The following is a 19404-nucleotide window of genomic DNA, read 5'->3' on the forward strand; positions in this document are numbered from 1 at the left end:
GGCCTGATCGAAAGACAACACCGAACTTTAAAAGCAAGTCTCAAATGTCATCTACTCGAATCAAAATCATGGCTGGAAGCATTGCCTTTCGTTCTTTTAGGCATAAGATCTGCCATCAAGGAAGACCTAAGTTGCTCATCCGCAGAACTTGTATACGGAACTCTTTTAGCATTACCTGGTGAATTCTTTTCAACAGTACCTCATATGAAAGAGTCTGAATTTTCTCAAAACCTTCAGAAAATAATAAGAGCTATGAAACCAAGTTCTACCACCACCCATGGAAATAGAACAGTCTTTGTTTCTAAACATCTTTCCAACTGTTCTCACGTATTCCTATACAACAACATTAATAATTCGTCGCTACAGCCTGTCTATCTTGGACCGCATCCTGTAAGAGCAAGAAAGGATAAGTACTTCGATATTGAAATCCAAGGAAAAGTTAGAAGAGTTTCAATAGACAGACTAAAGCCATGTTTCCTAGTGCAAGATTGTGATATTCCTTTTCAAAACTCCCATTCCAAGAAAGCGGAACTTGGGGAAACACCTGCACTCAAGAACACTGAAGAAAAATCAGAAACTCTTCATAAAACCAAGACTACTAGAACCGGCAGACATGTGAAGTTCCCCAGTCACTTTAAAGATTATCTTCCATAATCGCTGTCACTAGGAAAGGGGTGTGTAGTGTCGCTTCAGTTCCGTCAAATTTCTAATTAAATTTAGTTAAAGCGGAATGGCAACACCTTCTAGTCTCCGCGAAGAACGAAGGAAACGAACTTCGGATTTCTGTCACGCGATTCTACGTGCATGTAAAATGTAAATAAAGCTTATGATTAAGAATCTATAACTTCGTAAGGAATAAAATATTGGTTCCATTGGAGTCAGAGAAGTGTTGATTTTCCATATTTGTTACCAGACACTTCAGTAACCTTAAGTTGCTACAGCGATTTCAAAGGCATCATGGGAAAAAGTACACTTTTTGTCACGTGATCGGTAAACCTCCTCTATGGAGGTCTCGCTTATGTGTAAAACTGATCCCGAATGAAATAACATTGTCCAGGTTCGAAACATATATTATTCTTTCACAATTTCACACTGTAAAATAGGCAACCGTCTGATCTTCGTCGTAGCTTGTTGTTCTAAGAATTTTTAAAATAAAAATCGTGCTTTGGAATATTAGATGTAAAACTGTTTAATTTTATTAGAAGAACCATTAGTTACTGCAAATCTCGAATAACAGTAGCTAATAACATAGTGCATCATCTCGAACAACATAGCGCGGCATACATCGGGAACAGGAAAAAAATCTCATGTATACACATGAGGTATTGAATCAGTTATACAGGTTAGACGCCGTTTTAAATAAGCATGCAATTTTCCATACAGAAGGGAAGCCTTGTGTGACGCACGTAAGAAAATGTTTACTGAATAGTGTAGTTTAAACAACTGTATGCTTATTCACACAGGAGAGAAACAACCTTATGTCTGTAAAGTATGTAAGATGTCGTTTCGAAAAAAAAGTAATTTAGATAAGCATCTGCTTATTCACACAAGGGAGAAACCTTATGAGTGTGAAGTATGTAAGAAATCATTTAGTGTTAAGGGAAAATTAAACAGGCATATGCTTATTCACACAGGAGAGAAACTTTATGTTTGTCAAGTGTGTAACAAGTCATTTAGTCTAAAGTATAATTTCAACAACCATAGGCTCATTCACACAGGAGAAAAACCTTTTGTGTGTGAAGTATGTAAGAAAGCATTTATTGTTAAGCAAGATTTAAAGAGGCATATGCGTATTCACACAGGAGAGAAACCTTATGAGTGTGAAGTATGTAAGAAGTCATTTAGTCAAAAGCATCATTTAAACAAACATATGCTCATTCACACAGGGGACAGAACTTATGTTTCTGAAGCATATAAGAAATCATTTAGTATTAAGAAAACTTTAAAGAGGCGTATGCTTATTCAAACCGAAGAGAAATGTTATGATTGTGAAGAATGTAAGAATCCATTTTGTCGAAAGAGTAGTGTAAACAACCATATGCTTCTTCACGCAAGAGAGGAATTTTGTGGGTGTGAAGTGTGTAAGAAGTCATGTAGTCAAAGGTTTAATTTAAACAACCATAGGATCATTTACACAGAAGAAAAACCTTATGTGTGTGAAGTATGTAAGAAATCATTTAATTATAAGCATCATTTAAACAGGCATATGCTTATTCACACAGGAGAGAAACCTTATGTGTGTGAAGTGTGTAAGAAAGCATTCACACTTAAGAATACTTTAAACAACCATATGCTCCTTCACACAGGAGAAAAACCTTATGTGTGCAAATTATGCAAGAAGTCATTTAAACAAAAGGCGGGTTTAAACAAGCATATGCTTATTCATAGAGAAGAGAGACTTTATGCATGTGAAGTATGTAAAACATCATTTAGTGTTAAGCCAAATTTAAACAGGCATATGCTTATTCACACAGGAGAGAGACCTTATGTATGTGAAGTATGTAAGAAGTCATTTAATCGTAAGGATAAGTTAAACAGGCATATAATTATTCACACAGGAGAGAAACTTTAGGTGTGTGTAGTATCTAAAAATTCATGTAGTGTTAAGCATACTTTAAATGAGCTTATGCTTTTACAATTAACCTCCTGACTACTCGATTTTTTTAACAGAATCACTTAAAAATTGTATATTTTTATTTGATGTCTGAAATCTACATGCCGGTTTGGAAACTTAATGCGATTGTAGCTTTAGTATTAGTCCTTTTTGGTGAGAAATTTGTTTGGCGATATTTTAGAGAGATAAATGAAAAATTATGATAACCTTGGAAACACTAAATACTGAGCTTAAAACATGCCGCCATTTCTGTCCACGCATATTTAACGAATTTGGTAGGTATGAGAGCTTTGATGGCAGGAGGGATTAATTGCATGTTTTTCTTAAAGTTACTTTGTGTTAGGAAAGCACAATATTTAAAATATTTGGAAGCACTTCCGCAGAGAACCCGGTAAATGTAAACATCGCCAACTTTGGCAATAATAGTTCAAACCTGGTAACCCAGCCGATTTATCCTATTCGCTTGTTCGAAGTTTGCAAGCATTTCTCTTGCGTTCATTTTGTTGAAATATCACTGTCGTTGTTCGCATTTACAGATTTACATTATTCTTCTCTTATTTATTATTATTTTTTCTGAAACTTTTAACAATGAATAGATAGAGGCCAGTTCTTGGTTCAGGATGAAAGGAAGAAAATACGGCGGGAGGGGTGAATGCTATTGTAACACGGCTGTTCATGTTGTGTGTTCTTAATTATTAACAGCTCTAAGAACCATGAGGTTTCCAACCTCTAAAATAATTTGTTTCCGTAGGCCGCAAAAATATGCATGTGCATTTTAAATAATGCTTTTATTTTTATTATTGGTTATTGTCATCTAAAATTATGAGAATAAATCAATTTTTATGGCGTAAAATTTTAACAAGATAACATATTGTTAATGCTATTAAATTGAAATAAAAAAAATATTATTGATTATCTAAGATGACAGAATAGTTTGATGCATCACCATGGTCATCAAAATTAGCAAACCACTGCTGATGTAAGGAATATATTGTTTTTTGTGTTAATTGGAATTTAAGTCAAATTTTTTTCGTTTCTCACGTTTAACCGGTTAATTTCAATACATTAATACTAATTTATATTTTAAATGAATTTTTATTTCCGTTATAAATGCTTATATATTGTCTTATGCTTAATATACTTTTCTGTGCTAACATGAATTTAATTCAAATTTATTTTCGTATATCACGTTTAACCGGTTAGTTTTACATCTACATGCGTATTATCTGTGAATTTTTACTACCATATGCTTGTTTTGTCTGCTAACTTGAATTTACACGCACTAAAAATCACGTTTACAAAATATCACATTTACGGCTCGGCTCAACGTCGATGAACCGCGAGCTTGGCGAGTAAAAATGCAACGGCGCCAACAGGTTCTTTCCCGAAGCGCCAACGGGTTCTCTGCGGATGAAAACCCAAATATTTTTTAAAAAGCCAAAATTTTAATAGTTAAAACTGGTGCTTTTAATTTTACATCGCATGAGTCTTGACATTTTTTCATATGTCAACTCTGCATATTTTTATAAACTCCACCTTCCCCCCAAGAAAAGAAAAAAAAAAAAAAATTTCAGTAGCATGAGGTAAACTCTTGAGGTTTCCTTTGTTAAGGAGATTAAAATTGCCATGGTCTAAAAATACTTATTTGCCTCATATTACAACTATAGGGATGTGTAACTGCATGAATTCATAGGTTCAAATCAGGACCAAAATCAGGTTTCATTATTGCTTTTCATAACGTTTTTATAATTTGTCTGACTATAAAAAATATAATGTTGCTTAGATTATGGAATATATTGCTTATAATTTAGAGTTCTCAAATTTTGTAAATCTTACAACCTAACAGCTGTATATGAATAACCTTCACTGAGTATTATTACTTTTATTAATAGTATGTTGACATAACAGTTGACTTTTTATTTAAAATTTTATGCAAATTTTCTACATTACTTAAACACTTTATCTAACAGAAATCTGAATTTTTTGTAATAAAAACTCTATAATAAAAGTAAGAGTACAATTTATATATAAAAATTTAACTACATGGCAAGCACTTAGATACTGATTTCAATGTCTTTAAATGTTATTATTATAAAGTTTAAATATATTCTTATTAAGTTAAGATATACTTTTATTCTATTATAAAGTTTAGATGTACAGAACAGAAGGCACACTTTGTGCTTACGACTCAATCAACCACTTGTGACAAGTTAACTTATGATAAAAATTAAGTTCAAATGTAAAATTTAAATTCAAATAAATTGGTAGCCAAAGCCTACTCAAATCAATTTAATGTAAAGTTGGTTAAAAACTTAACCGGCATGGAATTCAACTATCAGCAATTATAATGCAAGACTGAAGACTACAAATCTTATCTTATCTAGGAACCTAGTAATATGGCCTCGAAAGGCAAAACATGGTTTGTTTTACAAACTAAAAACTTCATTTAGATTCTGGTGAGAAATCGGATGGAGGAAATTGACAGTAAAGATCCCAAGCATAAAATAACTGGTTACAAAATAAAGGAACGCTACAATATACTTTGTTCCCTGATTAATTGTTCACTACAGGAAATAGTGTAATGCATTTTTGTTTGCATCATATACAAATTATTTATTTTATTTAAATGCTTTCCAAAACTGAACAGGTTTTTTTCAAACATATTGACCATATATTTCGACCTATAGATGCAACACTTCTTCACTTCAGAAGTAAGATTTAGAATTAAGAAATAAGAGAGAATCATGAATAGAAAATAAATACATGTGCTGGCTAGCAGAAGAAGGATACCTTCATAAAGTACTTTTTAAGAGAAACTGGCTCAGATTCACATTACATGTACGGAAAACTACAAAAACTCCCATAGCCAGCCTGAACTACCACTGTTCAGTGGCTATCACTCCACCACTAGTGGATTCCAATGACTGTTCGAATTTTTCACAGAAATCATCATCATTTATGATGATTGTTATATTATTACCATTGGTACAAAATTTACTCATTATGATAATTTAATTTTAGCTTTTAAATTATAATCATAAATTACTTCTAATAAATTGAGGGATTAAAAAATACACACTTCTTAATATTTTTACCATTTACAAAATTTAATCATAAAAAATATTTCTAACACTGGTACAAAACTTGCCCATTATAATTTAATTTGATTTCCTTCACTTTGAAATATTTTTTTAATTTTCTTTTAATAACAGAATCTAAGAAACTAAAGTAACATTAGTTTGAAATGCATTTATTAACTTTTTGTAAATTTCATTATTCATAAACATAAAAATTAACCTTTTGTAAATTTAAAATATTAGCTAAGTACTAATATAATAAAATATAAATATTAACTAACTACTTAAATATTAATGTTTAATACATTAATATTATATTCTGTAATTTAAAATATTAATCTTTTGAAAATTTCATTACTTATTACATAATAATTGCTATAAATTCATTTACAGTAGTGTTTCAAGAATTTATCATAACAGTTCGAGAAATGTTGAAAATTAGAGAAAGTCTGTTTATTCTGATTAAGAGCTTATTTTTTAGGATTGTTATTTAGTCTAGATCGGGTTTTGTTGACAATCCGCCATTTTTTTCCAATCTTCAAAGCCGGGTCTACCTTGGCGACCGACGTTTGTCGCCAAATCAAAAAATCGCCAAAAGGACCAACACTAAAGCTGTTCCCTTAATGCAAATATTAGAAATTTGGGAACAGTCGGTCCCATGTGTTGGAACAAAAATTGTAATTTAAAGTCTGAACACTGCACAAAATATATTACTGATGGCTAAACATTGAAACAGTCTGATATGCTTTTTTTATAGGCAAAAAATGAATGCCCGCCTTTATTGCATGATGGGCAAATTTTGCTATGATTTCTTTTGCCCATAGAAATCATGGAATAAGCTGCTGTCACAGAGTTAAGATAAACATCATAGGTGTAAAGTATGTAAGAAGTTATTTAGTCAAAAAGATAGTTTGAAGTACTGGTTATCTTTGGATTATGGTAAAGTGGCGATTTTTAGGCTAAAATTTGGCAACCAACCCTGCTACAGCAACCTGCTAGTTTTGTTTTGGACGCCATTTTGTTTTCACAAAGTAAAGGCATGTTTTTTTTTTTTTTTTTTTTTTTTTTTAACTCAACATTTTTTTCCAACAATCTGCTAGCCGAATTTCACTTATGCTAGAACTTTTATGGAACAAAAGTGCTTAATCATGATGAAGATTAGGTGCGAAATTGGGAGAAGTGCAGAATCGCCCACTGCTTGCCACGTTTTTAAGATTTGCACATACACGGTATCCATGTACATGTCGACCTATTTTCACTTAAAAAACATCCCAGAATTACACAGAAATGGCATTGCGCACACTCTTGACTTTATCCATGTACACTGCTAAAGTCTAGCTAGTAACCTTTATCGCCTTACCAAAATGTCGCCAAACTACCTGTTACCATAATCCAAAGATTAGCCGAAATACGGTGAAGTACTTTATGCTTATATGCAGGACAGAAGTCTTTGATCTGTCAGCACTATCCTTATCTTCAGGGCAGATGTTTTTGTTTTATTTGGCGTATAATTCCTTACTAAATGTAGTATTTCATCTTGATGTACTCCGTCTTTGATATGATTTAAATCAAATTCCTCGTCATTATAAATATCACGAATACACATCAAATAGTTTTCTGGTTGCAATTTTCTAATTTCGACTATGCGTAATGTATGCTTTAGACATGCGTTTGTTGAAAGAAATGTTTAATAAGTAAACAAATAAATATTAAGCTTTTTTTTTTGTAAATTTTGATACCCTTTTGATGATAATTGGTCCTTATTTCATAAATTATAGTTTCATATTTTTAATTTTATAATTTCTGCATGCCATCATACCAGATTTAAACCGATGGGCTAATCTTTGGAATATGGTAACAGGTAGTTTGGACACATTTAGGTAAGAAGATAAAGGTTACTAACTAGGACTTTAGCAGTGTACATGGTCAAGAGTCAAGACTGTGTAACTTGTCAATGCCATTTTTGTGCAATTCTGGGATGCTTTTTAAGTGAAAATAGGTAGACGTGGTACGTGTATGTGCAGTTTTTAAAAACGTGGCTAGCAGTTTGTGATTCTGCACTTTCTCCCAATTTCACACCTAATCTTCGTCATGATTAAGCACATTTGTTCCATAAAAGTTCTAGCATAAGCGTAATTTGGCTAGCAGATTGTTGGAAAAAAATGTTGAGTTAAAAAAAAAACTTGCCTTTACTTCGTGAAAACAAAATGGCGTTTAAACAAAAACTAGCAGTTTGCTGTAGCAGGGTTGGTCACCAAAAGATCGCCAAGTTACTCTAATCCAAAGTTTAACAACTGATGATCTCTAATCCTGAATCGCGGAAGTCCCGATGAGTCCAGATTAAAGACTTTTGACTGTATTTAAATTTAAGTCTGTTATCTTAATGTAAATGTTTCTGGTTTTATATTGAGATGTATCAGTCCGTTTATTTGAAAAATTTGCTGAGACCAAAAACAAATGCTAATTAGCATATATATGAAATATGGATTAAGGGATGAATTTTGCAAATACCTTGATAATTAATTTTTTGGTAATGTTTAATATATGAAGCATAAATATAAAAATGTTGAATCAGTAATTTTTAAATTTCATACATATAAGTTTATTTTTACTTGCATTCAACAGATATTTTTGTTAATTTAATCTAAAGGAGATATTGGACAACATAAAAAATTTGAACTACTCTTATATGTACCCTCAAGTCGCCAAACATTTTCGGCGAGAAACTCCAAGGTGCCATATTACTATCTAAATTGTTTACCTACATTTCGAAATTTAAGCCTAAAATGTCTCCAAAAACGCGGTTTTCACACATGAAAAACCACGTTTTGAACACACAATTTAAGCTAAAAATCTGAAAGAAAAACAAAAAATTTAGATAGCAAAAATGTAAAGTTTTTAATCAAATATATTTGACAAGAATCCATGTATGCAGCGATATGTTTTAACTTAAAAAAAAAAAAAAAAAAAAAATCTACGAATTGCACAATATAGGCTGTGAAAGAATCTACAAACTATGCACACCTCGCTTTAATAAATTAACATAACAACAATGAATTTCATGTACACAGCATTCTGTTTCAACTTTAAAAAACATCTACGAATTGCACAATCTAGGCACTGTACACTAAACAAAATAAATTCAAACGATTCAAAAAAGCAACAGTATCGACAGAAATTCATACTATGAAAACAATGAACATAACATTCTACAAAATAAGAACAAGAATAACATAAAATGCACTTACCATGAATGAATGCTTTTTCAAACAGCAGAAATACCAATTTCATACTGTGGTTCACAAATAAATGTTCAAAATCTTCTTTTCCTTAACCCTTGTAAGATGTCCAGCCATCCGAAAAAATAGTTGTACAAGGCTCTATCCACTCTTTAATACACTTTATCACCGTTTTCTTACTTCTATGATGCACAGCCACTAAAAATAATCTCCCAGACCTTCTTACAATAACGTCTCTCGTTGCAACATAGGCTGTTTCAAAACGCACACGACATGAACCAATGAGCAATTAAACCACTACAGGAAAAAAGTTTTCAATGTCAAAAGGGTTGGCATACAATATGCAATCGCGCCAAAAAGCAGCGCAGAAAACATATCACCACATTTGGTGATCTTAGGGTGGATATAAGAGCAGAGCCCAAAAATAAACTGAAATAGCATTAATCTATGTTAAAATCCTTAATGCCAAAATAACTTTTCTTGTGTTAACTATTGCAGAGAACCCATTGGGACATTGCATTTTTTACTCTTCAAGCTTGCCAACAAAATTTAGCAAAATATACACGACGTTAAGCGTACATAAGTCAAGTGTACCTTCTTAAACCTGATAGGTAGCAAAATAGCATGACATTAAACATATTTAAGTTTAATTTATTTTTTATGTGTGTGGGGGGGAATAAAACATTTAAGATTATATAATAATACAAATTAGCTGGTTGAGCATAATATTAAATTTAAAGTTAATAGAAAAGGCATTATATTAAGCAAATCTAAGCCAAATTTAGATGATTAAACATGCTATTTAGTGTACATGAATGAAAGCTTGGAGGGAAAATATATAAAGCATATTAAAATATAATTTAACTTGTTAAACATGATATTTATTGCATGTAAATTTAAGTGAATCGGGGTGGGAAAATGCGTAAGTAAGAATAAGCTGTTTAAGCATCGTATTTATCATATACAAGTTAATGTTAGGTGATAAAAGCTGGATAATAAGCTAATAAAAATTAGCATGCAAATATAATAAGGGGTTTTCATCCGCAGAGAACCCGTTGGCGCTTCGGGAAAGAACCTGTTGGCGCCGTTGCATTTTTACTCGCCAAGCTCGCGGTTCATCGACGTTGAGCCGAGCCGTAAATGTGATATTTTGTAAACGTGATTTTTAGTGCGTGTAAATTCAAGTTAGCAGACAAAACAAGCATATGGTAGTAAAAATTCACAGATAATAAGCATGTAGATGTAAAACTAACCGGTTAAACGTGATATACGAAAATAAATTTGAATTAAATTCAAGTTAGCACAGAAAAGAATATATTAAGCATAAGACAATATATAAGCATTTATAACGGAAATAAAAATTCATTTAAAATATAAATTAGTATTAATGTATTAAAATTAACCGGTTAAATGTGAGAAACGAAAAAAATTTGACTTAAATTCCAATTAACACAGAAAACAATATATTCCTTACATCAGCAGTGGTTTGCTAATTTTGATGACCATGGTGATGCATCAAACTATTCTGTCATCTTAGATAATCAATAATATTTTTTTTTTATTTCAATTTAATAGCATTAACAATATGTTATCTTGTTAAAATTTTACGCCATAAAAATTGATTTATTCTCATAATTTTAGATGACAATAACCAATAATAAAAATAAAAGCATTATTTAAAATGCACATGCATATTTTTGCGGCCTACGGAAACAAATTATTTTAGAGGTTGGAAACCTCATAGTTCTTAGAGCTGTTAATAATTAAGAACACACAACGTGAACAGCCGTGTTACAATAGCATTCACCCCTCCCGCCGTATTTTCTTCCTTTCATCCTGAACCAAGAACTGGCCTCTATCTATTCATTGTTAAAAGTTTCAGAAAAAATAATAATAAATAAGAGAAGAATAATGTAAATCTGTAAATGCGAACAACGACAGTGATATTTCAACAAAATGAACGCAAGAGAAATGGTTGCAAACTTCGAACAAGCGAATACGATAAATCGGCTGGGTTAACAGGTTTGTTACAAAACAGTTAAAATTGTGTGTTCACTTATGCAATACTTCATTTCCTTTTTATTACATTTGTGTGGCCCTGGAAAAGATTCTTCTTGCCCAAACTGGACTGTCAAGAATATTAGGTACTCATGTGTTAATAATAATAATAATAATAATAATAAAAAGTCATTAAAAAAGGTAAAATAGTTCCCAAGTTTGCACCATAACACAGATTAATCATTATTGCAATGATCTGATGTCACAAATTTTAAGTATGCCCACAAGCCACAGTATTAAGAATGGGTTCTTTTTTCAGAGTCTATAATTGAGATCTATCAAACAATCAAGGGTGTGCTATTAGTTTCTTACAAGAGTATTATAGGTAAAAATATATTTGCAGGTGCCCCTTGGCTATTTTTAGCAGTACATGTATACCGAATTTGTGCAGTTCTTTGAGTTGTTATTTTGGCTTTGTGTAGCAGTGGTTTTTGCGCCAAAAATCGCCTCTACACAAAGACAAAATAACAACTCAAAGAATTGCACAAACTCGGTCTCCATGTACACATCATATTTTCATTTAAAAAAAAAATCAGAGAATTGCGTAAACTTGGCACTGCTCACTCAGGAGTACCCAGTTCTACAGTAGAGCCAAACAAAAAATACGTCATTTCAATAAACTGGATTTTAAATCAAACTATAAAATAACATCAAAAACGAAATTCCTCTACACAAAGCAAATATCCACTTACCTTATTTAGAAATTTATGCGTCTTCAGTCTGTGGCACACAAAATTCCTTAACATCATCCTAAAATTATCTGAACTAGAATCCGTATATTAGTGTCGCCACAAAAATTCACAAAAATAAGAGTCAAAAACATTTTACGTATTTCCGGACTGTCCTGAAAATGGCTACTAAGTACCTTTATTTACACACCAGTCAATTAATGCACTTTTCCCCTTTCGTTCCAAATCGTAAAGAAACTTCAAATTAATCTTAAAACATTCAGCCATTTTACTGTCTAAACCACATAAAAGCTATGTACTTCGTAACCAACACACACCACCAAGCCCGGTTAGAGTTGACATTAAGGTACCCCTTATATTATCGTGAAGTTGTTTCATTTATGGTAGTCTGAGTAGTTGAATGTTATTGAAACCCTACTGTGACGTAATTGGGTGCATGATTCTGGGAAATTTTGAATCATAGGTCATAGGATGTTTTGTAAGCACAATATAATGCTGATTTTATGATTTTCTGGTGTGTGTTGGTTTTGTTTCATCTTTTAGACGGTAAAATGGCTGAATGTACTAAGATTAATTTGAAGTTTCTGTACCATTTTGAACGAAAGGGGAAAAGAGCATCAATTGATTGGTGTGTAAATGAAGGTTTACTTAGTAGCCATTATAAGTGTCTTGTATGTAGGAAGGAAATACTCCAATGTAAAGACTGTTTTTTTGGGGGGTGGGCAACACTTGCCTATAATGGCATTGGCCACTACTAAGGCCAGAAGTCGAAGCCATTTTGTTATGGAAGCATCTAATAGGCGGCCACTGTTACCTCCTATGGAGGGACAGACAATTTTAAATCCATGCCTTCTCTGGAATTAAAAACCGGGGCCTTTCGTATTGCAGTCAGGCTCCCTTAACCACTATACCATCTGAGTGGCTACATGAAGACAGTTCAGATGGATTTCAATGGGTTTGTAGGAAAAAAGGTTCAGATGATCACTATGTGAAGCGTAATTTATGTGGACGCCAATATACGGATTTGAGTTCAGATAATTTTAGGAAGTTTTTGGATGCTGTTAAGGAATTTTATGTGTCACAGACTGAAGACGAAGAAATTTCTAAATGAGATGAATGGATATATGCTTTGTGTAGAGCTTAAATGTATAAAGCTGCGTTCATACCAACTTGGCAACGTGCTAACCAATCAGAAGCGAGTTCAAAGGTGGCATTTGTCGGATGGCCGGAGACTGCGTGAATTGATTTAACTTCAACTTTTGGACGCTTGGTGCGTCAGTTTCTCGATTCACGTGATTGCACCAACCAATGATTATGTTTGTTTACTTAACCGCTTACTACTGCAGCTTTGGAAGCCATTTCCCATTTTGGCACTTTGTACCAACAAAAAATGATTTTTTCTCTAGTGATGGACAAACTTCTCATAAATGAATTGCAAAAGTATCCTTATATATTCAATCTCAATAATAAACATCATAAAAATTCCCTGATGAGGAGAAATGCGTGGATCAGCATAACTGAAGCCATTGGATCTGCAGGTGAGTGGCATAAAATTTTTCTCCATTTTAAACTGATTAAAATTCTTTCTATTTGAGCTAATTACGTAATTCTTGAAATATAACTAATTAAGTTTCACTAAAATTAACTTTTAAATAAACTCATAAAGCTTTATTTACTGAATTTGTAAGTTAAAAATATCGTAATTTCCTCTCATACTACTGCTTAAGTGAATACTATGTTTCATTTCATTTTTAGGTTATATTCTTTAATCAATTTAGATAACAAAGTATTACGATTTATGACTTTTCTACAGATTAAAGTTTCTCATTATATTTATGATTGGTTTTTATACAAATCGCTCCAAGATCGCTTGAGAAAAGAAAAACAATTACTAAAACAGACGAGCGGTAGTAGTGTCAAAAGAAAAAGAGAGTGGCCACTGCATCAATTAATGACATTTCTTGAGCCATTTTTACATGATAAAGAGTAACATTTTTAAATTATGTACCTTTTCCACAATATTCCTGCATAGTGTTATGATTAACTACATACAATATTATTTTACCTAACAGAACATTTTTTGAGAATTTTAATTTGAAAATGTAATTTTAAGCAATTATTATTTTAAGAATATATATAGTTTCTTTTGTGTGAGTTTATATGGTTTGAAAATATGTTCGATATGCTTAAGGGGAAAATATACAGATTGAAAATAAGTATCAGTGTCCTATTAAATTAATACCATCACTGAAAGTAATATACCAAAACATCTGAATGAAATTTAACATCAAATTTATTCATGTTAAAATGTAACATATGTTTCCAGAAGTGTTTCTGTGAATTTTAAAGCACTTTTTTTACATTAAAAATTTGATTACTTTCAACAGTTAAGACACAATAACACGTCGGATAAATACTAATTCAGAAGTCAAACAACAAAAATCAGCATTATATTTTCAAAATAACGCTAAATTTATATTATAAATAATATAACTTTGAAAATATAACACTGATTTTTGTTGTTTAACTTCTGAATTAGTACTTTCAACAGGTCAAGGAACTTTCAAATTTACGCCTTTTTCTTTTTTGTATATAAGACCCTTCATCAAATGACAAACATTTAACTGCAATTCTTTTATAATATACTAAGAAGTTTTACTTTAAGAGAAACGAGTGCCTATTTATATTGTGAAAAAAATATTATTTGAAAACTTCACCTTTTGATGCTGGGAATAAAATATAAACATTATACAGTACAAAGTCCGAAATCCAGAATGATCTAAAATCCGGTCGTCAAATATCCGAAATGATCTGAAATCCGGACCTCAAAACCACAAACATCGTTTTCTCGTATGCTTTACACATGCGCATTCGATTTCCCACCTCAGCGCATAATAAAACGTGAAGAGTCTCTATTCTTAATTTTACTTTGACACTAAATAAAATACATGGGTATTGAAGAAACAATCATTTTAGCATAAATTTGTACAATCAGTAATTTGGCTGCATTGCTGCGTATCTGCTTTGGCACAAATCTCAAACCGATACATAGATACATCTTTGATCTGATGCAAACCTGGCAAATTATTATTTATGTGTATGATACTTTCCTTTCATCACAACATGTTTATCCACACATGAGAACTTGAGGAATAACTCACGTAACGATGCCTAAAAAATTTTTTTATGTTAGCAGTTGAATAATAAAGGAGTATGGTAACCTTTTATGTTGACACTACGCTTGGCGATGATTACAGATTTAAGTTAAATGCGCTAAAATATGTTGACGAGGAAAAATTTAACAAAGATTTCTTTCCATATGCTAAAAATAGATTTTGTTGATGATAATCATTAGACCCAAAGATAACATTTAGGGCTATTTGAATTAAGAATAACTGATTTGTTATTCACATAAACCCAGAACCAGCACCAGGGCTCGTATGGCCGCACCGGGTCGCAGAATTTAGGACCCACAGAGATTGCATGAGGCGGTAAAATATCTAGCGTCTGCCCTCAATAAGGCTTAAATATATGTGGGAATTTATTTATTCAGAACTCTGATAAGCCTTAAGCTGTAAGAAATAGACATAACTATAATAAATAACTAAACTAATACAATTCAGGCTTAATTGTCTCAGTGCCGCGGTAGAAGCAAGATAAAATTTAACGGAACAACTTGTCATTAGTCGGCAATCTCATGATGCATAGCCAAATAATAGCAAACTACAACTAAATTTGATGATGATAGCCTTTTGAATTTTAAAGGTTTTCGGATATCGCAAAACAAAGGTGAAATTTTCCAATTAACAGATTTTGTGAAGAAATTTGGAAAAGTGGTAATAAATGAAGATGATATAAAAGAAGTTTTTCATTGTGATGACAGTGCGTCTCAATCATCAATCAGTTAATGAATAGCGAAATTATTATGGTTCTAGATCCAGAAAATACGACTACCGTTAGTGAGGAAAATGACAGGGAAGTTACTAAAAACGAAAAAAATTCCAATTGATAAGTTAGTCAGAATTCTCGACACAGCAGTTACAAGACTTCAACAATGTAACTAAACAAGAGATTATGTCTGTCTACATATTATTTATAAATTATATGGCTACATATTATTTACATTCTAAAGTATTAGCACAAAAAACGAAGCAAATCAAACAATTTACATTGAAAGAAATATTTAATAAGGTAAACAAATAAATATTAAGCTTTTTTTTTTGTAAAATTTTATACCCTTTAGATCATAAATACCTGATCATTTCATAAATCACAATTTCATATCTTTAATTTTATAATTTCTACATGCCATCTTACTAGATTTAAACTGATGATCTAATAAACAGAAAAATCCCATCTGGAATCGCCGAAGTCCCAATGAGTCTGGACTTTATACTGTATTATTCCTGTTGTTTTACTTCAACTTTATGGAAAAGATAAAACATTCACCCCTCCCATCAAATTTATTTGAAATTATTTGTGTTTATATTGTTTTGCATATAAAATAATGTGTAATAAATAGATATATCTGAATATGAGATCTTTGGGATAGGAGCCAGCATTCATGCTAATCTTCATATCTGCATATAGGCCTAAGTGAAAGGTTCGCAATGCCACCACTAGCTAGCACTGGAAACAAAGCAAAAAGCAAGTTGTTATCCAGTTCCCTTGGTTACCTTATACTAGATGCATACAGTACAAAGTCTGTAATTTGGACGTCCATTATCCGGAATGACCTATAATCCGGACTTCAAAGCCACAAACATTTTTTTTTTTTTTTTGGTATGCTTTATGCATGCGTGTAATGCATTTACGATTGCGTGTTGGGAGGATGTGTCTCCTGATACGTTAAAAAACGCTTGGCATAATTTATGGCCAGCTGCCATATTTCATTGTGAGGACGATGAAGATGATAGCCGCGAATTTGAAGGTTTTTGGACATTGCAAACTAAAGGTGAAATTTTCCAGTTATTGGATTTTGTAAAGAAATGTGGAGAAGGGTAATAAATGAAGATGATACAGTCAAAATTCTTTAATCCGGACTGTCAACGCATGCGCGTTTAATGTATAACGGACGGTATAAGCTAAACTAAAATTATCTAATTATCTATTTCAGTTAATGTTGCAGATTGCACTGTTCCTTAATCTTCTAATTGGACCTGGCTTATAATTTTTTGCAGACTGTTAGAGCAATTTTATAAAAGTAAACTTGAACTTTCGATTATGCCAAAAAGAATTTCCGATTCTGGAGCTGCTAAAGGATCTACAAAACGAAAGCATGTTTCGATGTCCATCAAACCAAAAGTGGAATTACTGCAAAAAATGGATAAAGGCATATCCTTTTGTTTCTCTTACTATTCTGAAATCTGTTTATCAATTTCACGCTGCTCTGCTGGTGCGGGTGAATGTCACGGCGCGTAATGAACTGGAAGTTGATCTGTCAGCACTATCCTTATCTTCAGGGCTAATGTTTTAATTTTATTCGGCTTATAATTCCTTACTAAATGTAGTATTTCATGTCGATGTACTCCGTCTTTGATATGATTTAAATTAAATTCCTCGTCATAATAAATATCACAAATACACATCAAATAGTTTTCTGGTTGCAATTTTCTAATTTCGACTATGCGTAATGTATGCTTTACGCATGCACGCGTTGAAAGAAATGTTTAATTAAGTAAACAAATAAAGATTAAGCTTTTTTTTTTTTTTTTTTTTTTTTTTTGTAAATTTTGATACCCTTTAGATCATAATTGCTCTTTATTTCATAAATTACCGTTTCATATTTTTAATTTTATAATTTCTGCATGCCATGTTACCAGATTTAAACTGATGATCTCTAATCCCGAAAAACCGATAATCCGGAGTCGCCGAAGTCCCGATGAGTCCGGATTAAAGACTTTTGACTGTATAAGAGAAGTTTTTCATTGCGAAGACAATGCCCCAATCATTGCAATAATTAAGCTTGATAAATCTAGTTTTTTTCTTTAAATTTTTTCATATATTTGTATTATGTTTTATACAGTTTTTATTTATTTTTTATGCAATACAGTGCATAAAAAATGAATAAAAACTGTATAACATGTAATTCATTTTTTATTTAAAAACATATAATTTAAAACTGAGGTTATTGTTTGGGGACTGGAATGGATTAATGGTGTCTAAATTTTTCTTCAAGAATGAAGCTGTTTTAGGATGAGTAGATCGGATTAGAAACTCGGTCGCAGAGCAAATTAAAAGTAACACTGTATTAAAAGTTTAAGTGTAAATCTTTAGAAAATATATCCTATCAGAGAATCACTGTACAATTTTGCTTGGTTTATTAATACATTTTAGTATCTCTCCAGGTATAATGCACTAATTATATTAATTATTGATTGACCCAGGTAATGAAAAGGTTTATTCCATTAGCACAGTTTAGAAATATGCATTCTAAGCTGGACTTCCTTCCAGGCCCATATGTAATTATTTTTGGTTTTTTGTATATTGAAAAGCATTTTAATTTTAAACATTTTTTGCTCTGCTACAATTGTTTCAGTACCTGGTCTAATTTGAGTTCCCAAAGCATGAATCCATCATGCTCCACGGATTTTAAGCAGCTAGATATGCAAGCTAAAATTTCATACAAGAAGAAACAGCATCTGAGTCTACCTTGCTTTATGAAAATATGAATTGGAATTCTGGTAGATTAAAAACTGTTATTTTTATACATCATGTTTAGATGATGAAAATTTTTTTATTTATATACATGTGCTAATTTACAAAAATATGTTTAACTAATAATAAAAAAAATCTAATCTTCTCAAATGCACATGTATATATTCCAAATACAAAGCAAATAGTGAAACAAATTTTAAAATATTTTCAGTAAAATATGCACAGTGAGGATTGAGATTACTATTTAATAATGCATTTTTTATTTATTTTCAGATTCTTCTGGGGGAAAAAAATGATTATTATCGACAAAGCCATTGCTTCTGTCCTTGAAACGCAGGAGCACAACAACATCAATGCTGTTAATATCCAAAACGTTGAAGTCTTTTCCTCCATAAAAGCTTGTAAGAGGTCTTGCAAATTTTATTTTTGATTTGATGGATGACGAATAAATCCTAAATACATCCTTTATTATTGTGTTATTAGTCAAGTGTATCAATAAGTTTAATTTGTCTAACAAGAAATTAAACATTTCATTCAAGACTTGTACACTACTTACATTTCCTGAGCAAAACTAATTCCTTAAATTTCTTATGAACATGCAATCTTAAATTCAGTAAATACAAAGTTTATTTGAAAAAAAAATCATGTATATTCATATTATATTAATTATATAAATCTCATCACCTATGATTGTAAAAACAGTAGACATTTTTTTTAATAACAAATACTAGGAAGGTCTTATATAAACGCACTTGAGTTTACTTTGGTAACTTAGACAATTAGTGTGATGTGAATTGTGCATATTATTAATATATCATATAGTTATACTTTTTTGATTTCATCAGTCATTTTCTCCCTCATATATGCCATTCTAAAGTAAATTTTTAGTATGCATTCTCTGATGCTGAAAAATATTCATTTTTTACACATATACAAAGACAAAATAAAATATAATTAGATAAATAAAAGAAAATTTATATAAATTATCATATGGCAATATATATATACATATAAATAAGAAAGAAAGCTTGAAACCTAGTAAAAGTGTGCATAATATTTGTAAATTTTAT

At 31.4% G+C, this 19404-nt stretch overlaps 1 protein-coding gene across 2 annotated transcripts; it reads left to right on the plus strand.

The window, feature by feature from the left end:
* Positions 1-397: 397 nt before the first annotated feature.
* LOC146994059 (uncharacterized) lies at positions 398-18802 on the plus strand. Of its 2 annotated transcripts, none has more exons than XM_085826784.1 (2): positions 398-2572; positions 18608-18802. In XM_085826784.1, the coding sequence occupies exon 1, from the start codon at positions 1448-1450 to the stop codon at positions 2570-2572; it is 1125 nt and encodes a 374-aa protein (XP_085682910.1). In that variant the 5' UTR covers positions 398-1447; the 3' UTR covers positions 18608-18802. The 2 variants fall into 2 exon arrangements, 1 of the variants encoding a protein (XP_085682910.1); XR_015043987.1 differs by having other exon boundaries at positions 402-18360.
* Positions 18803-19404: the final 602 nt, after the last annotated feature.

Source organism: Stegodyphus dumicola, chromosome 11 (assembly GCF_044657685.1).
Source record: "Stegodyphus dumicola isolate Sdum_Otavi_A_Nest chromosome 11, ASM4465768v1".
Taxonomy (NCBI): Eukaryota; Metazoa; Arthropoda; class Arachnida; order Araneae; family Eresidae; genus Stegodyphus; species Stegodyphus dumicola.

Coding starts and splice junctions, on each gene's coding strand:
- LOC146994059 (XM_085826784.1), top strand. CDS start 1,448: ATGCTTATTCACACAGGAGAGAAACAACCTTATGTCTGTAAAGTATGT.